The sequence below is a fragment of the Salmo salar genome, chromosome ssa04, assembly GCF_905237065.1.
Source record: "Salmo salar chromosome ssa04, Ssal_v3.1, whole genome shotgun sequence".
Taxonomy (NCBI): domain Eukaryota; kingdom Metazoa; phylum Chordata; class Actinopteri; order Salmoniformes; family Salmonidae; genus Salmo; species Salmo salar.
Genome location: NC_059445.1, coordinates 1,852,208 through 1,871,133, shown reverse-complemented (window position 1 = coordinate 1,871,133; position 18,926 = coordinate 1,852,208). Strand labels below are relative to the sequence as shown.

The window sequence follows — 18,926 nt, the reverse complement described above, 5'->3', positions numbered from 1 at the left end:
CATACAGTCCTAGTCTTCTCCCTCCATACAGTCCTAGTCTTCTCCCTCCATACAGTCCTAGTCTTCACCCTCCATACAGTCCTAGTGTTCTCCCTCCATACAGTCCTAGTCTTCACCCTCCATACAGTTCTAGTGTTCTCCCTCCATACAGTCCTAGTCTTCACCCTCCATACAGTCCTAGTGTTCTCCCTCCATACAGTCCTAGTCTTCTCCCTCCATACAGTCCTAGTCTTCTCCCTCCATACAGTCCTAGTCTTCACCCTCCATACAGTTCTAGTGTTCTCCCTCCATACAGTCCTAGTCTTCACCCTCCATACAGTCCTAGTGTTCTCCTTCCATACAGTCCTAGTCTTCACCCTCCATACAGTCCTAGTGTTCTGCCTCCATACAGTCCTAGTCTTCACCCTCCATACAGTCCTAGTCTTCACCCTCCATACAGTCCTAGTCTTCACCCTCCATACAGTCCTAGTCTTCACCCTCCATACAGTCCTAGTGTTCTCCCTCCATACAGTCCTAGTGTTCTCCCTCCATACAGTCCTAGTCTTCACCCTCCATACAGTCCTAGTCTTCACCCTCCATACAGTCCTAGTCTTCACCCTCCATACAGTCCTAGTCTTCACCCTCCATACAGTCCTAGTCTTCACCCTCCACACTGTCCTAGTCTTCACCCTCCATACAGTCCTCCTCTCACCCTCCATACAGTCCTAGTCTTCACCCTCCATACAGTCCTAGTCTTCACCCTCCATACAGTCCTAGTGTTCTCCCTCCATACAGTCCTAGTCTTCACCCTCCATACAGTTCTAGTGTTCTCCCTCCATACAGTCCTAGTCTTCACCCTCCATACAGTCCTAGTGTTCTCCCTCCATACAGTCCCTAGTCTTCTCCCTCCATACAGTCCTAGTCTTCACCCTCCATACAGTCCTAGTCTTCACCCTCCATACAGTCCTAGTGTTCTCCCTCCATACAGTCCTAGTCTTCACCCTCCATACAGTTCTAGTGTTCTCCCTCCATACAGTCCTAGTCTTCACCCTCCATACAGTCCTAGTGTTTCTCCCTCCATACAGTCCTAGTCTTCTCCCTCCATACAGTCCTAGTCTTCTCCCTCCATACAGTCCTAGTCTTCACCCTCCATACAGTTCTAGTGTTCTCCCTCCATACAGTCCTAGTGTTCTCCATCCATACAGTCCTAGTCTTCACCCTCCATACAGTCCTAGTGTTCTCCCTCCATACAGTCCTAGTGTTCTCCCTCCATACAGTCCTAGTGTTCTCCCTCCATACAGTCCTAGTGTTCTCCCTCCATACAGTCCTAGTGTTCTCCCTCCATACAGTCCTAGTCTTCACCCTCCATACAGTCCTAGTCTTCACCCTCCATACAGTCCTAGTGTTTCTCCCTCCATACAGTCCTAGTCTTCACCCTCCATACAGTCCTAGTGTTCTCCCTCCATACAGTCCTAGTGTTCTCCCTCCATACAGTCCTAGTCTTCACCCTCCATACAGTCCTAGTCTTCACCCTCCATACAGTCCTAGTGTTCTCCCTCCATACAGTCCTAGTGTTCTCCCTCCATACAGTCCTAGTCTTCACCCTCCATACAGTCCTAGTCTTCACCCTCCATACAGTCCTAGTGTTCTCCCCTCCATACAGTCCTAGTGTTCTCCCTCCATACAGTCCTAGTCTTCACCCTCCATACAGTTCTAGTGTTCTCCCTCCATACAGTCCTAGTGTTCTCCCTCCATACAGTCCTAGTCTTCACCCTCCATACAGTCCTAGTCTTCACCCTCCATACAGTCCTAGTGTTCTCCCTCCATACAGTCCTAGTGTTCTCCCCTCCATACAGTCCTAGTCTTCACCCTCCATACAGTCCTAGTCTTCTCCCTCCATACAGTCCTAGTCTTCACCCTCCATACAGTCCTAGTGTTCTCCTTCCATACAGTCCTAGTCTTCACCCTCCATACAGTCCTAGTGTTCTGCCTCCATACAGTCCTAGTCTTCACACTCCATACAGTCCTAGTCTTCACCCTCCATACAGTCCTAGTCTTCACCCTCCATACAGTCCTAGTGTTCTCCCCTCCATACAGTCCTAGTGTTCTCCCTCCATACAGTCCTAGTCTTCACCCTCCATACAGTCCTAGTCTTCACCCTCCATACAGTCCTAGTCTTCACCCTCCATACAGTCCTAGTCTTCACCCTCCATACAGTCCTAGTCTTCACCCTCCACACTGTCCTAGTCTTCACCCTCCATACAGTCCCTCCTCTCACCCTCCATACAGTCCTAGTCTTCACCCTCCATACAGTCCTAGTCTTCACCCTCCATACAGTCCTAGTGTTCTCCCTCCATACAGTCCTAGTCTTCACCCTCCATACAGTTTCTAGTGTTCTCCCTCCATACAGTCCTAGTCTTCACCCTCCATACAGTCCTAGTGTTCTCCCTCCATACAGTCCTAGTCTTCTCCCTCCATACAGTCCTAGTCTTCACCCTCCATACAGTCCTAGTCTTCACCCTCCATACAGTCCTAGTGTTCTCCCCTCCATACAGTCCTAGTCTTCACCCTCCATACAGTTCTAGTGTTCTCCCTCCATACAGTCCTAGTCTTCACCCTCCATACAGTCCTAGTGTTCTCCCTCCATACAGTCCTAGTCTTCTCCCTCCATACAGTCCTAGTCTTCTCCCTCCATACAGTCCTAGTCTTCACCCTACATACAGTTCTAGTGTTCTCCCTCCATACAGTCCTAGTCTTCACCCTCCATACAGTCCTAGTGTTCTCCTTCCATACAGTCCTAGTCTTCACCCTCCATACAGTCCTAGTGTTCTGCCTCCATACAGTCCTAGTCTTCACCCTCCATACAGTCCTAGTCTTCACCCTCCATACAGTCCTAGTCTTCACCCTCCATACAGTCCTAGTCTTCACCCTCCATACAGTCCTAGTGTTCTCCCTCCATACAGTCCTAGTGTTCTCCCTCCATACAGTCCTAGTCTTCACCCTCCATACAGTCCTAGTCTTCACCCTCCATACAGTCCTAGTCTTCACCCTCCATACAGTCCTAGTCTTCACCCTCCATACAGTCCTAGTCTTCACCCTCCATACAGTCCTAGTCTTCACCCTCCACACTGTCCTAGTCTTCACCCTCCTTACAGTCCTCCTCTCACCCTCCATACAGTCCTAGTCTTCACCCTCCATACAGTCCTAGTCTTCACCCTCCATACAGTCCTAGTGTTCTCCCTCCATACAGTCCTAGTCTTCACCCTCCATACAGTTCTAGTGTTCTCCCTCCATACAGTCCTAGTCTTCACCCTCCATACAGTCCTAGTGTTCTCCCTCCATACAGTCCTAGTCTTCTCCCTCCATACAGTCCTAGTCTTCACCCTCCATACAGTCCTAGTCTTCACCCTCCATACAGTCCTAGTGTTCTCCCTCCATACAGTCCTAGTCTTCTCCCTCCATACAGTCCTAGTCTTCACCCTCCATACAGTCCTAGTCTTCACCCTCCATACAGTCCTAGTGTTCTCCCTCCATACAGTCCTAGTCTTCAAACTCCATACAGTTCTAGTGTTCTCCCTCCATACAGTCCTAGTCTTCACCCTCCATACAGTCCTAGTGTTCTCCCTCCATACAGTCCTAGTCTTCTCCCTCCATACAGTCCTAGTCTTCTCCCTCCATACAGTCCTAGTCTTCACCCTCCATACAGTCCTAGTCTTCACCCTCCATACAGTCCTAGTCTTCACCCTCCACACTGTCCTAGTGTTTTCACCCTCCATACAGTCCTAGTCTTCACCCTCCATACAGTCCTAGTCTTCACCCTCCATACAGTCCTAGTGTTCTCCCTCCATACAGTCCTAGTCTTCACCCCTCCATACAGTTCTAGTGTTCTCCCTCCATACAGTCCTAGTCTTCACCCTCCATACAGTCCTAGTGTTCTCCCCTCCATACAGTCCTAGTCTTCTCCCTCCATACAGTCCTAGTCTTCACCCTCCATACAGTCCTAGTCTTCACCCTCCATACAGTCCTAGTGTTCTCCCTCCATACAGTCCTAGTCTTCACCCTCCATACAGTTCTAGTGTTCTCCCTCCATACAGTCCTAGTCTTCACCCTCCATACAGTCCTAGTGTTCTCCCTCCATACAGTCCTAGTCTTCTCCCTCCATACAGTCCCTAGTCTTCTCCCTCCATACAGTCCTAGTCTTCACCCTCCATACAGTTCTAGTGTTCTCCCTCCATACAGTCCTAGTGTTCTCCCTCCATACAGTCCTAGTGTTCTCCCTCCATACAGTCATAGTCTTCACCCTCCATACAGTCCTAGTCTTCACCCTCCATACAGTCCTAGTGTTCTCCCTCCATACAGTCCTAGTCTTCACCCTCCACACAGTCCTAGTCTTCACCCTCCATACAGTCCTCCTCTCACCCTCCATACAGTCCTAGTCTTCACCCTCCATACAGTCCTAGTCTTCACCCTCCATACAGTCCTAGTGTTCTCCCTCCATACAGTCCTAGTCTTCTCCCTCCATACAGTCCTAGTCTTCTACCTCCATACAGTCCTAGTGTTCACCCTCCATACAGTCCTAGTGTTCTCCCTCCATACAGTCCTCCTCTCACCCTCCATACAGTCCTAGTCTTCACCCTCCACACAGTCCTAGTCTTCACCCTCCATACAGTCCTCCTCTCACCCTCCATACAGTCCTAGTCTTCACCCTCCATACAGTCCTAGTGTTCTCCCTCCATACAGTCCTAGTGTTCTCCCCTCCATACAGTCCTAGTGTTCTCCCTCCATACAGTCCTAGTCTTCACCCTCCATACAGTCCTAGTCTTCACCCTCCATACAGTCCTAGTCTTCACCCTCCATACAGTCCTAGTGTTCTCCCTCCATACAGTCCTAGTGTTCTCCCTCCATACAGTCCTAGTGTTCTCCCTCCATACAGTCCCCTAGTCTTCACCCTCCATACAGTCCTAGTGTTCTCCCCTCCATACAGTCCTAGTCTTCACCCTCCATACAGTTCTAGTGTTCTCCCTCCATACAGTCCTAGTCTTCACCCTCCATACAGTCCTAGTGTTCTCCCTCCATACAGTCCTAGTCTTCTCCCTCCATACAGTCCTAGTCTTCTCCCCTCCATACAGTCCTAGTCTTCACCCTCCATACAGTTCTAGTGTTCTCCCTCCATACAGTCCTAGTCTTCACCCTCCATACAGTCCTAGTGTTTCTCCCTCCATACAGTCCTAGTCTTCACCCTCCATACAGTTCTAGTGTTCTCCCTCCATACAGTCCTAGTCTTCACCCTCCATACAGTCCTAGTGTTCTCCCTCCATACAGTCCTAGTGTTCACCCTCCATACAGTCCTAGCCTTCACCCTCCATAAAGTTCTTGTGTTCTCCCTCCATACAGTCCTAGTCTTCACCCTCCATACAGTCCTAGTGTTCTCCCTCCATACAGTCCTAGTGTTCTCCCTCCATACAGTCCTAGTGTTCTCCCTCCATACAGTCCTAGTGTTCTCCCTCCATACAGTCCCTAGTCTTCACCCTCCATACAGTTCTAGTGTTCTCCCTCCATACAGTCCTAGTCTTCACCCTCCATACAGTCCTAGTGTTCTCCCTCCATACAGTCCTAGTGTTCACCCTCCATACAGTCCTAGTCTTCACCCTCCATACAGTTCTAGTGTTCTCCCTCCATACAGTCCTAGTCTTCACCCTCCATACAGTCCTAGTGTTCTCCCTCCATACAGTCCTAGTGTTCTCCCTCCATACAGTCCTAGTGTTCTCCCTCCATACAGTCCTAGTGTTCTCCCTCCATACAGTCATAGTCTTCACCCTCCATACAGTCCTAGTCTTCACCCTCCATACAGTCCCTAGTGTTCTCCCTCCATACAGTCCTAGTCTTCACCCTCCACACAGTCCTAGTCTTCACCCTCCATACAGTCCTCCTCTCACCCTCCATACAGTCCTAGTCTTCACCCTCCATACAGTCCTAGTCTTCACCCTCCATACAGTCCTAGTGTTCTCCCTCCATACAGTCCTAGTCTTCTCCCTCCATACAGTCCTAGTCTTCTACCTCCATACAGTCCTAGTGTTCACCCTCCATACAGTCCTAGTGTTCTCCCTCCATACAGTCCTCCTCTCACCCTCCATACAGTCCTCCTCTCACCCTCCATACAGTCCTAGTGTTCTCCCTCCATACAGTCCTAGTGTTTCTCCCTCCATACAGTCCTAGTGTTCTCCCTCCATACAGTCCTAGTCTTCACCCTCCATACAGTCCTAGTCTTCACCCTCCATACAGTCCTAGTCTTCACCCTCCATACAGTCCTAGTGTTTCTCCCTCCATACAGTCCTAGTGTTCTCCCTCCATACAGTCCTAGTGTTCTCCCTCCATACAGTCCTAGTGTTCTCCCCTCCATACAGTCCTAGTCTTCACCCTCCATACAGTCCTAGTCTTCACCCTCCATACAGTCCTAGTCTTCACCCTCCATACAGTCCTAGTCTTCACCCTCCATACAGTCCTAGTCTTCACCCTCCATACAGTCCTAGTCTTCACCCTCCACACTGTCCTAGTCTTCACCCTCCATACAGTCCTCCTCTCACCCTCCATACAGTCCTAGTCTTCACCCTCCATACAGTCCTAGTCTTCACCCTCCATACAGTCCTAGTGTTCTCCCTCCATACAGTCCTAGTCTTCACCCTCCATACAGTTCTAGTGTTCTCCCTCCATACAGTCCTAGTCTTCACCCTCCATACAGTCCTAGTGTTCTCCCTCCATACAGTCCTAGTCTTCTCCCTCCATACAGTCCTAGTCTTCACCCTCCATACAGTCCTAGTCTTCACCCTCCATACAGTCCTAGTGTTCACCCTCCACACAGTCCTAGTCTTCACCCTCCATACAGTCCTCCTCTCACCCTCCATACAGTCCTAGTCTTCACCCTCCATACAGTCCTAGTGTTCTCCCTCCATACAGTCCTAGTCTTCTCCCTCCATACAGTCCTAGTCTTCACCCTCCATACAGTCCTAGTCTTCTCCCTCCATACAGTCCTAGTCTTCACCCTCCACACAGTCCTAGTCTTCACCCTCCATACAGTCCTCCTCTCACCCTCCATACAGTCCTAGTCTTCACCCTCCATACAGTCCTAGTCTTCACCCTCCATACAGTCCTAGTGTTCTCCCTCCATACAGTCCTAGTCTTCTCCCTCCATACAGTCCTAGTCTTCTACCTCCATACAGTCCTAGTGTTCACCCTCCATACAGTCCTAGTGTTCTCCCTCCATACAGTCCTCCTCTCACCCTCCATACAGTCCTCCTCTCACCCTCCATACAGTCCTAGTGTTCTCCCTCCATACAGTCCTAGTGTTCTCCCTCCATACAGTCCTAGTGTTCTCCCTCCATACAGTCCTAGTCTTCACCCTCCATACAGTCCTAGTCTTCACCCTCCATACAGTCCTAGTCTTCACCCTCCATACAGTCCTAGTGTTCTCCCTCCATACAGTCCTAGTGTTCTCCCTCCATACAGTCCTAGTGTTCTCCCTCCATACAGTCCTAGTGTTCTCCCTCCATACAGTCCTAGTCTTCACCCTCCATACAGTCCTAGTCTTCACCCTCCATACAGTCCTAGTCTTCACCCTCCATACAGTCCTAGTCTTCACCCTCCATACAGTCCTAGTCTTCACCCTCCATACAGTCCTAGTCTTCACCCTCCACACTGTCCTAGTCTTCACCCTCCATACAGTCCTCCTCTCACCCTCCATACAGTCCTAGTCTTCACCCTCCATACAGTCCTAGTCTTCACCCTCCATACAGTCCTAGTGTTCTCCCTCCATACAGTCCTAGTCTTCACCCTCCATACAGTTCTAGTGTTCTCCCTCCATACAGTCCTAGTCTTCACCCTCCATACAGTCCTAGTGTTCTCCCTCCATACAGTCCTAGTCTTCTCCCTCCATACAGTCCTAGTCTTCACCCTCCATACAGTCCTAGTCTTCACCCTCCATACAGTCCTAGTGTTCTCCCTCCATACAGTCCTAGTCTTCACCCTCCATACAGTTCTAGTGTTCTCCCTCCATACAGTCCTAGTCTTCACCCTCCATACAGTCCTAGTGTTCTCCCTCCATACAGTCCTAGTCTTCTCCCTCCATACAGTCCTAGTCTTCTCCCTCCATACAGTCCTAGTCTTCACCCTCCATACAGTTCTAGTGTTCTCCCTCCATACAGTCCTAGTGTTCTCCCTCCATACAGTCCTAGTGTTCTCCCTCCATACAGTCATAGTCTTCACCCTCCATACAGTCCTAGTCTTCACCCTCCATACAGTCCTAGTGTTCTCCCTCCATACAGTCCTAGTCTTCACCCTCCACACAGTCCTAGTCTTCACCCTCCATACAGTCCTAGTGTTCTCCCTCCATACAGTCCTAGTCTTCTCCCTCCATACAGTCCTAGTCTTCTACCTCCATACAGTCCTAGTGTTCACCCTCCATACAGTCCTAGTGTTCTCCCTCCATACAGTCCTCCTCTCACCCTCCATACAGTCCTAGTCTTCACCCTCCACACAGTCCTAGTCTTCACCCTCCATACAGTCCTCCTCTCACCCTCCATACAGTCCTAGTCTTCACCCTCCATACAGTCCTAGTGTTCTCCCTCCATACAGTCCTAGTGTTCTCCCTCCATACAGTCCTAGTGTTCTCCCTCCATACAGTCCTAGTCTTCACCCTCCATACAGTCCTAGTCTTCACCCTCCATACAGTCCTAGTCTTCACCCTCCATACAGTCCTAGTGTTCTCCCTCCATACAGTCCTAGTGTTCTCCCTCCATACAGTCCTAGTGTTCTCCCTCCATACAGTCCTAGTCTTCACCCTCCATACAGTCCTAGTGTTCTCCCTCCATACAGTCCTAGTCTTCACCCTCCATACAGTTATAGTGTTCTCCCTCCATACAGTCCTAGTCTTCACCCTCCATACAGTCCTAGTGTTCTCCCTCCATACAGTCCTAGTCTTCTCCCTCCATACAGTCCTAGTCTTCTCCCTCCATACAGTCCTAGTCTTCACCCTCCATACAGTTCTAGTGTTCTCCCTCCATACAGTCCTAGTCTTCACCCTCCATACAGTCCTAGTGTTCTCCCTCCATACAGTCCTAGTCTTCACCCTCCATACAGTTCTAGTGTTCTCCCTCCATACAGTCCTAGTCCTCACCCTCCATACAGTCCTAGTGTTCTCCCTCCATACAGTCCTAGTGTTCACCCTCCATACAGTCCTAGTCTTCACCCTCCATACAGTTCTAGTGTTCTCCCTCCATACAGTCCTAGTCTTCACCCTCCATACAGTCCTAGTGTTCTCCCTCCATACAGTCCTAGTGTTCTCCCTCCATACAGTCCTAGTGTTCTCCCTCCATACAGTCCTAGTGTTCTCCCTCCATACAGTCCTAGTCTTCACCCTCCATACAGTTCTAGTGTTCTCCCTCCATACAGTCCTAGTCTTCACCCTCCATACAGTCCTAGTGTTCTCCCTCCATACAGTCCTAGTGTTCACCCTCCATACAGTCCTAGTCTTCACCCTCCATACAGTTCTAGTGTTCTCCCTCCATACAGTCCTAGTCTTCACCCTCCATACAGTCCTAGTGTTCTCCCTCCATACAGTCCTAGTGTTCTCCCTCCATACAGTCCTAGTGTTCTCCCTCCATACAGTCCTAGTGTTCTCCCTCCATACAGTCATAGTCTTCACCCTCCATACAGTCCTAGTCTTCACCCTCTATACAGTCCTAGTGTTCTCCCTCCATACAGTCCTAGTCTTCACCCTCCACACAGTCCTAGTCTTCACCCTCCATACAGTCCTCCTCTCACCCTCCATACAGTCCTAGTCTTCACCCTCCATACAGTCCTAGTCTTCACCCTCCATACAGTCCTAGTGTTCTCCCTCCATACAGTCCTAGTCTTCTCCCTCCATACAGTCCTAGTCTTCTACCTCCATACAGTCCTAGTGTTCACCCTCCATACAGTCCTAGTGTTCTCCCTCCATACAGTCCTCCTCTCACCCTCCATACAGTCCTAGTCTTCACCCTCCACACAGTCCTAGTCTTCACCCTCCATACAGTCCTCCTCTCACCCTCCATACAGTCCTAGTCTTCACCCTCCATACAGTCCTAGTGTTCTCCCTCCATACAGTCCTAGTGTTCTCCCTCCATACAGTCCTAGTGTTCTCCCTCCATACAGTCCTAGTCTTCACCCTCCATACAGTCCTAGTCTTCACCCTCCATACAGTCCTAGTCTTCACCCTCCATACAGTCCTAGTGTTCTCCCTCCATACAGTCCTAGTGTTCTCCCTCCATACAGTCCTAGTGTTCTCCCTCCATACAGTCCTAGTCTTCACCCTCCATACAGTCCTAGTGTTCTCCCTCCATACAGTCCTAGTCTTCACCCTCCATACAGTTCTAGTGTTCTCCCTCCATACAGTCCTAGTCTTCACCCTCCATACAGTCCTAGTGTTCTCCCTCCATACAGTCCTAGTCTTCTCCCTCCATACAGTCCTAGTCTTCTCCCTCCATACAGTCCTAGTCTTCACCCTCCATACAGTTCTAGTGTTCTCCCTCCATACAGTCCTAGTCTTCACCCTCCATACAGTCCTAGTTTTCTCCCTCCATACAGTCCTAGTCTTCACCCTCCATACAGTTCTAGTGTTCTCCCTCCATACAGTCCTAGTCTTCACCCTCCATACAGTCCTTGTGTTCTCCCTCCATACAGTCCTAGTGTTCACCCTCCATACAGTCCTAGTCTTCACCCTCCATACAGTTCTAGTGTTCTCCCTCCATACAGTCCTAGTCTTCACCCTCCATACAGTCCTAGTGTTCTCCCTCCATACAGTCCTAGTGTTCTCCCTCCATACAGTCCTAGTGTTCTCCCTCCATACAGTCCTAGTGTTCTCCCTCCATACAGTCCTAGTCTTCACCCTCCATACAGTTCTAGTGTTCTCCCTCCATACAGTCCTTGTCTTCACCCTCCATACAGTCCTAGTGTTCTCCCTCCATACAGTCCTAGTGTTCACCCTCCATACAGTCCTAGTCTTCACCCTCCATACAGTTCTAGTGTTCTCCCTCCATACAGTCCTAGTCTTCACCCTCCATACAGTCCTAGTGTTCTCCCTCCATACAGTCCTAGTGTTCTCCCTCCATACAGTCCTAGTGTTCTCCCTCCATACAGTCCTAGTGTTCTCCCTCCATACAGTCCTAGTGTTCTCCCTCCATACAGTCCTAGTGTTCTCCCTCCATACAGTCCTAGTCTTCACCCTCCATACAGTTCTAGTGTTCTCCCTCCATACAGTCCTTGTCTTCACCCTCCATACAGTCCTAGTGTTCTCCCTCCATACAGTCCTAGTGTTCACCCTCCATACAGTCCTAGTCTTCACCCTCCATACAGTTCTAGTGTTCTCCCTCCATACAGTCCTAGTCTTCACCCTCCATACAGTCCTAGTGTTCTCCCTCCATACAGTCCTAGTGTTCTCCCTCCATACAGTCCTAGTGTTCTCCCTCCATACAGTCCTAGTGTTCTCCCTCCATACAGTCCTAGTGTTCTCCCTCCATACAGTCCTAGTCTTCACCCTCCATACAGTTCTAGTGTTCTCCCTCCATACAGTCCTTGTCTTCACCCTCCATACAGTCCTAGTGTTCTCCCTCCATACAGTCCTAGTGTTCACCCTCCATACAGTCCTAGTCTTCACCCTCCATACAGTTCTAGTGTTCTCCCTCCATACAGTCCTAGTCTTCACCCTCCATACAGTCCTAGTGTTCTCCCTCCATACAGTCCTAGTGTTCTCCCTCCATACAGTCCTAGTGTTCTCCCTCCATACAGTCCTAGTGTTCTCCCTCCATACAGTTCTCTCTCTCTCTCTAAGTCTTGAGGATTTTTCTCCAGCCCTATTATAATACACACACCTAATTCAGCTAATCAGCTGCTGATCAGCACCATGAATAGGCCTAGATGCATCAGGTGTGTTTTAGTACAGTGCTGGGCTGTAACAAAGACCTGCACTGTGCCGACCCAGTAGCTCTCCGGGAGGGTTTGGCCAAAGAAATAGAATCAGAACCCACGCTATGTACGGTGGGTTAGCCAGACATCTCTAGCACATGGTGATGAGTTGAATCCCCTGGTGACACCAGACAGGTGTTACGCACAGCAGGAAGCCACCAGGCTCAGACCAGGAAGTACTTCTTTGACTTCTGTGTGTTTCACAGTAGTGCAGGGGGGGCAACTTGATGTGGGGCACAAAAAACCTTAACCCATCATGAAGGTAGTTGTTCATTGGTACTAGTACCCACATCCAACCCCCAGCCTCTTGAAGTGGAGAGAAATTATTTATGTTTTAAAGTTAATTTGGCACAAATCTACACATTTTGCCATGAGAGAAAATGTTGCTGTTTTAAAGCAAGTTTGCTGCGATCCTACACATTTTGCCATGGGGCAGAGAGAAGATTTTGCAATCTTTTACTAATTTCACACAGTATTACACATTTTGCCACAGGGTGAAGAGAAATGTTTGTGGTTTTAAATATGATATCATAGTGAGACTGACTAATAAAATCAATGGGGACCCCCCTGGCCGGTAATTCAACCATGATAACAAGTTCAGCTAGCTGGCCACTAAACACATTTAGCAACCTACATTTGTTTTGCTTACAAGGGCTAATTGACTGACTACCAGTGACTGACATTACAAGAGAAACTGCTGATGCACAACGACGTTTTGAAACGTCACCTTGTGTTTTCTACTATTCTACCTGGCAACAGTAAATTGAGGCCCTGACTGAGTTCCCTAAAAACAAAAGCAGTTGCTAGAAGGTAAGCAGCTGAAAAGCAAACGTAACCCCTCTTCCAGGATCAAGAGTGAGGAAGCCAAACTGACCACACCATACATACATGCTATAGCATGCTATTGGCAAGGGCTGATCAATATGTAGTACCCTACATCAGTTAGTGACAGGGATTACATGTGTCCCATAAAACAGATCATATGCATCACAACGAAGACTGGTGTGTCAAAAAACATAAGCTAATTTCTGCTTTGAAAGTTTTCCCAGTTAGAGTTGAGTTCAGGACAGGCCAGGCTAGCTAGATGAACAGCTAACTCTCAGCTGTCATTCTGCAAGATAGATAGATTCTCTAACTAGTAACAACACTAGTTGGTACAACTTTACAAACACAGCTAGGTTAGCTAGCAACCACCAAACAGTCTATCAGTCTATCCAGCTATGCTAGCACAAGTAGCTGACTAGCTAGACTTGCTGACACAGGACAATGCTTTATTGTTTGTATGGAAAGCCTATGTGACTATTTAGAGAAATATAACTAGTCATCTAGATAAAACAGCTCAGATTTAGTTTTACTTGGTTAGCTAGATATCTACAGTTAACTAACTAGCTAACGTAGTTACAGTAGCTAAGACAACTTGCTACTAGCTAACTAACTATAGCCCATTTGAAGTTGACAGTTATGGTCCTAAGTAACTGTAGCTAACTAGCTAGTAAACTAATGTACCCCTGATATTAGTTCATTTAACGTTATATGTTTTATTGTCACATACACCGGATAGGTGTCGTAAAATGTGACGTTTTACCGGGACACTACTGATTCCACTTGTCATCCAAAAGTAATAGAACAAATCAAACCAATACAAACGTTACCAAACAGTTGTTGAATGAAGAAACGGGTCTTGGGGAACATTTCATGACTCTAACGACAAGCTGTTTACTAGACCTTGGCTTCCTGGTAGTTAGTTAACTAACGCGTTAGGGCTGCTAGATAGCAATTGTTTAAACTGCCTTGCCTAACTACTGTATAACTAATTACTGTATAACTAGCTACTGTATGCCTAACTACTGTATAACTAACTACTGTATAACTAGCTACTGTATAACTAGCTACTGTATGCCTAACTACTGTATGCCTAACTACTGTATAACTAACTACTGTATAACTAGCTACTGTATAACTAGCTACTGTATAACTAGCTACTGTATAACTAACTACTGTATAACTAACTACTGTATGCCTAACTACTGTATAACTAGCTACTGTATAACTAACTACTGTATGCCTAACTACTGTATAACTAGCTACTGTATAACTAGCTACTGTATAACTACTGTATAACTAACTACTGTATAATGAACTAGTGTATAACTAACTACTGTAGCTAGCTACTGTATAACTAACTACTGTTTAACTAACTACTGTATAACTAACTACTGTATAACTAACTAGTGTATAACTAGCTACTGTATAACTAACTACTGTATAACTAACTACTGTATAACTAACTAGTGTAGCTAGCTAGTCTCCATGGAGAGCGCTGATAACAGACTGAACACCACCATCCACGAACTGTCTTTATTCAGTCTGAGATTGCAGCCGGCCGGTTTACTAAACAGGCGGGACGACTGCAGTTTGTATTCGTGCGGATGGAGGAACCAAGCACCGGGCAAGGACTATGACGGTACCGGTGGCACTTTATAAAAACTGATAGCTACAGTTGCAACAACAAAATACAACAACAATCAAGTCACCACAATTCTTTTGAAGAGTGTGTTCTCTTTCTGCGGTAGGGTTATTGTCGGCATGTTGCCTCGTATTCAGCACATGTAAACAGAGAGTGGTTTAGCTAAATGATTCTCTCTCTCCGCCTTGTTCTCTCCGAGTCACTCTCCTCTCTCACGTGGTGGCAGACAGAAAGGGAAGGGGAGACAACCCAGGGGGTTGAGGGGGTCACAACCCAAAATGACAGACTAGCTTCTCCTCAGGGTCGAACGAGGCCGGTGCGTGTTCGTACGAGGACGCTTTCGAGCGTGCATTTCAGAGAGCTAAATACACACTAATATTGGTCATGTCAACAATGCAACTGTAAATGTTTGGGTTGTTGTCTGATTATGTGCAGCAGCCATATAGCTCTAGTAGCTGGTGAGGATTTGTTGTGCATGTTTAAATGGGTAGGGTCCCGGGCAAGTAGACTAATGTACCCGCACTCAGTGCAACACAACACAAGCTGTTATTCCATCCTAAATCGGCCTACTTTCCTAATACTAACCATTCAAACATGCTCAACAAACCATTATCAAGTAGGTCTATTTTGATGTAGGATGTAAAAAATTTTTTTTAATAATAATTCACCGTCCCAAAAAATGTAGCAAACAATCAACACATTTGATATTTGTTAAATAGTCTGTATATCAATATGCCGACCGGTTCAGACAGACAAAACGGTTTGCCTACCTGACATTTTCAATAACTACACACAAGAGGGCGCCATAGCAATACAAAACCAGAAAAACCTTACCCCTGCACCCGTGAACTGACGGGAGAAACTACCAGACTGTACTAAGTGCGTGAACACAAAGCAAGCTACTTAACGAGGAGAGTTTGTTTGAGTGGAAAAGAGAGAAAGACTGACAAAAAAAAACAAAGAGCGAGAGAAGAAATGTGTGTATGCGCAGCTGATTGAGTAGCCTATGTGTGTGTGCTTGAAAAAACTGAAAGCGATACTGTGTGTTTGTGTGTTATTTATTGTGCTGTGCAGAGGGCTAGTCACATCTCCCGTGTTCCGTAGTGTTATCTGGTGGCCTCATCCTCCTCTACAGCTCACACTGAGGCTTCTGCATTAATCACACTGCTACTTATACAGACTACAGACAGGACTCTACACACACACACACACGCTCTCTCTTCCTCTACTGTCCCTCTTCTCTCACACTCCCTCTTTTCCCTCTCCCGAAGAGCTCTTCCTCTTTTTTCTCTCTTTCTTCCCTCCAACTATTATTTTCTCCTCCCCCTCTCTTAATATATAATGATATACAATATATAGTAATATAGTAATAACATATCATAATATAATATATAGTAATATATAATATATCAATTCCATATATTTTCTCCCCCTCTCATCTTACGTTCTTGTACCACATGCAGTCAAAGCAGTCTCCTCTGTCCCTCCCCCTATATGTGACTACACCCCTCTCCTCCCCCTTATCTTCCTCTCCTCTATTCTAGGTGGTGTGTCCGTCTGTCCTGAGGATGAGTAATGATGTTGTCATCTCCATGATTTTCTATTCATCAACGTCAAGACAGAGAAAGAGAGAGAGGGGCTATACTGTAAAGAGAGAGAAAGAGAGAGAGAGGGGGTATACCGTAAAGAGAGAGAGTAAGAGAGAGAGAGAGGGGGTATACCGTAAAGAGAGGGGCTATACAGATGGAAAAAAAAGGGAGCGAGAAAGAGAATGATTGGTAGAGAAGGCGCATCAGTATGGTTTCTCTCTATCCCTCCAGGAGGACAGCGAGTATGAGTCATGATTATTATAATCTTCAGACTGAATTAAGGCAGCGCTGCTCTTTAGCAGATGTCATTTAAATGATGTAAATGACTTCCGGGGAAAAGCATGACTAAGCATTTGTATGTGTACATCATCAACCTCAAACACATTCATTCATTTTAGAGTAGGTGAATATGGAACAAAATGAAAGTTTGCATTGAATCTCTGGTAGTTCAGTTGGTCGTAACAGATAGTGTTTGTGTTATGCGTGCGAGCAATGAACAAAGGATTCCTACAAGACAAACACTCACACAACACTACAGAACCACAGAGGACAGGGGTCCCGTGTGGCTCAGTTGGTAGAGCGCGGCACCTGCAACACCAGGGTTGTGGGTTCCATTCCCACGGGGGACCAGTATGGGAAAAAGTACAACAATGTATCCACTCACTACTGTAAGTCTCTCTGGTTAACGTCTGCTAAATGACTCACATGTAAATGTTGTACTCTCACACATAAACCACCAGACTGAAGACATATTTAATATGATCAGCGAGAACATTCTCTCTTTATTTGTATCTTTTTAGAAAAACAAGTGTTTTGTTTTATTTTTTGTAATTGTCTTGTGTTAACATTTTCAGAATTCTGTACAGGATAAAAAGAAATCATCACTGCTTTAGGTACAGAGTCAAAATCTCAAACTAGAAAAAAATAACTTCAAAATCAACATTAGAAGAAGTTTACAATAGAAATTAGTAGTAAGACATCGTCAGAAGTGCAATGGCATAGCTCTGATGGGTTAAGAGTGGAAAAAATTACGGAAATAAAAATACTCCTCTATTTTTAATAAAAACAAACAAACGGTCATTTCTTTACAGAGTAGAGACAGTATTATCTGATGTAAAAACATATTTACAAATAGCCATTATTTATTCGATATATTTTTCCTCATCGTCATCACATGTACATCAGCACCAGTGAAAAACTCAAAGTGAAAGTAAAAAGACAAAAGAGAAAGGACAACAGTTAACGACAATAAATGATATCGAAAAATTACGTCTCACGTTTGACTTGGTCCCGGAAATAATGTCTGCTCCACAAATACCACCCTATTCCCTATCTAGTGCACTACTTTCAACCAGGGCCCATAGGGAATAAGGTGCCATTGGGGATACAGACAATGATATTTGGAGGAAGCTTCTTTTTTTTTGTTGGAAGGGAAATCCTTCACTTTGACAAAGAGGACCAAAAGTCAAGGGTCGCGACCTTACGTGACCTTTAGGATCCATAACACTGACCAGGAAGTGTTTAATTCTCACCCTTCACACTCGACGGCAGCCCCCTCTGAGTAGGACGAAGTTACGCCCCTTAGACACTGATCTAAGATCAGTTTTGTGTTTGTCCTCTCCCAACAGTGAAGGTTCGGGTTTAAGGATGGGAAACTGACCCTAGATCTCCCTTTAAGGGATACTCTGACCTGGAGCCGGTCTTTCTCACAACACTACAGAACCACAGAGGACAGCCTACATTCTCAAAATATCAAATAAAAACATTTATCAAAACAATTTCATGGGCATTTTACCAACCGTAGCTGTGCTTTGGAGAGAGGTCTTTCAACTCACTTAGATACACAAAAACAATGTGTATATTTGACAGAATATAATCAACAACATTTGTGTGGTTGCTATGGCGAGGAAGTGAACTAAACACGGGGTTAGTTAAGACTAGTAGAAGGCTTTTTGGCTGGTTTGTTGACATGACAGAATCCTCATGTTCTCATTACACTGACGTTTAGAGAAGCCTGGGGACAAACCTACCTCTTTCTCCATCCAACATCTCACCGTTGGGGGGGAAAGGGGGGAAACACTGGTAATAGAGTAATTGTACTAGCCACCACCACAAGCTCATTTTTAAACCTCTCCATCTCGTTAGGGTTGGAGGCCTGTATGTATTTCTCTTCACAGTCAAACAGTTCATGGTTGCAACACATGGAATCAACTAAACAGAGCTCAGATTGCCTGATTCATCAACAGCTTGTTGTATGTAGGCCTACTAGACTACAGCAACAGAGAAGAGAACAGAGATAGTATGAATTGCGTTGAAGGTAAAGTTAACTGTCAAAATAACATTTCATTTCAGACCAATTCGGGAAGAAATTAGAATTTAAAACAAATCGATAAACACATGTACAAAAACAAAAGGAGAAAAACCCCATGTCCGAGGGGATCCAAGATGGCCGACAACGGTTGTTAGTTTCTATTTCAAATGAAGTCACTTGTGGTGCTTGAATACATTCAATGCCTAGCTAATCCTTCTGCTATACGTGTTTTTAATCCATTTATATATATTTGATAATAACACAGACAGGATGATGTTATGTTGTTGCCACTACTCCCTTAACTGCCTGACTGACTGACTAACTGACTGACTGACAATAATCTACTTCTCCTTTCAGCCGTCGGGGAGTGGTGTGTGTGTGCTGTGTGTGTGGCATGTGTGCAACAGCTACCAGTGAACAGGAAATGAAGAGAAGCTCGGCTCAGAAAGAGAGAGCAGGCCGGTTGCTTAGCAACAGGACTGTGGGGCGACCACACAGCGCCTGCGCTAAATACCGCCACAAAAGAAGACCACAATCTGTTTTGTTTTGATGTTTTCAGTTACACACAGCCAGACGAACAAACCAA

At 46.5% G+C, this 18,926-nt stretch overlaps 1 protein-coding gene across 1 annotated transcript in view; it reads right to left on the bottom strand.

Moving 5' to 3' along the window:
- LOC106593272 (N-alpha-acetyltransferase 15, NatA auxiliary subunit-like) overlaps positions 1 to 18,078 on the bottom strand; it is a 36,623-nt gene extending 18,545 nt beyond the window's left edge. The window contains exons 1-2 of the mRNA XM_045717599.1: positions 18,060 to 18,078; positions 17,562 to 17,586 (exon numbers count right to left, since the gene is read on the bottom strand). Coding sequence (XP_045573555.1) covers positions 17,562 to 17,586; positions 18,060 to 18,078 — 44 coding nt within the window. The remainder of the gene's footprint in view (positions 1 to 17,561; positions 17,587 to 18,059) is intronic.
- Positions 18,079 to 18,926: the final 848 nt, after the last annotated feature.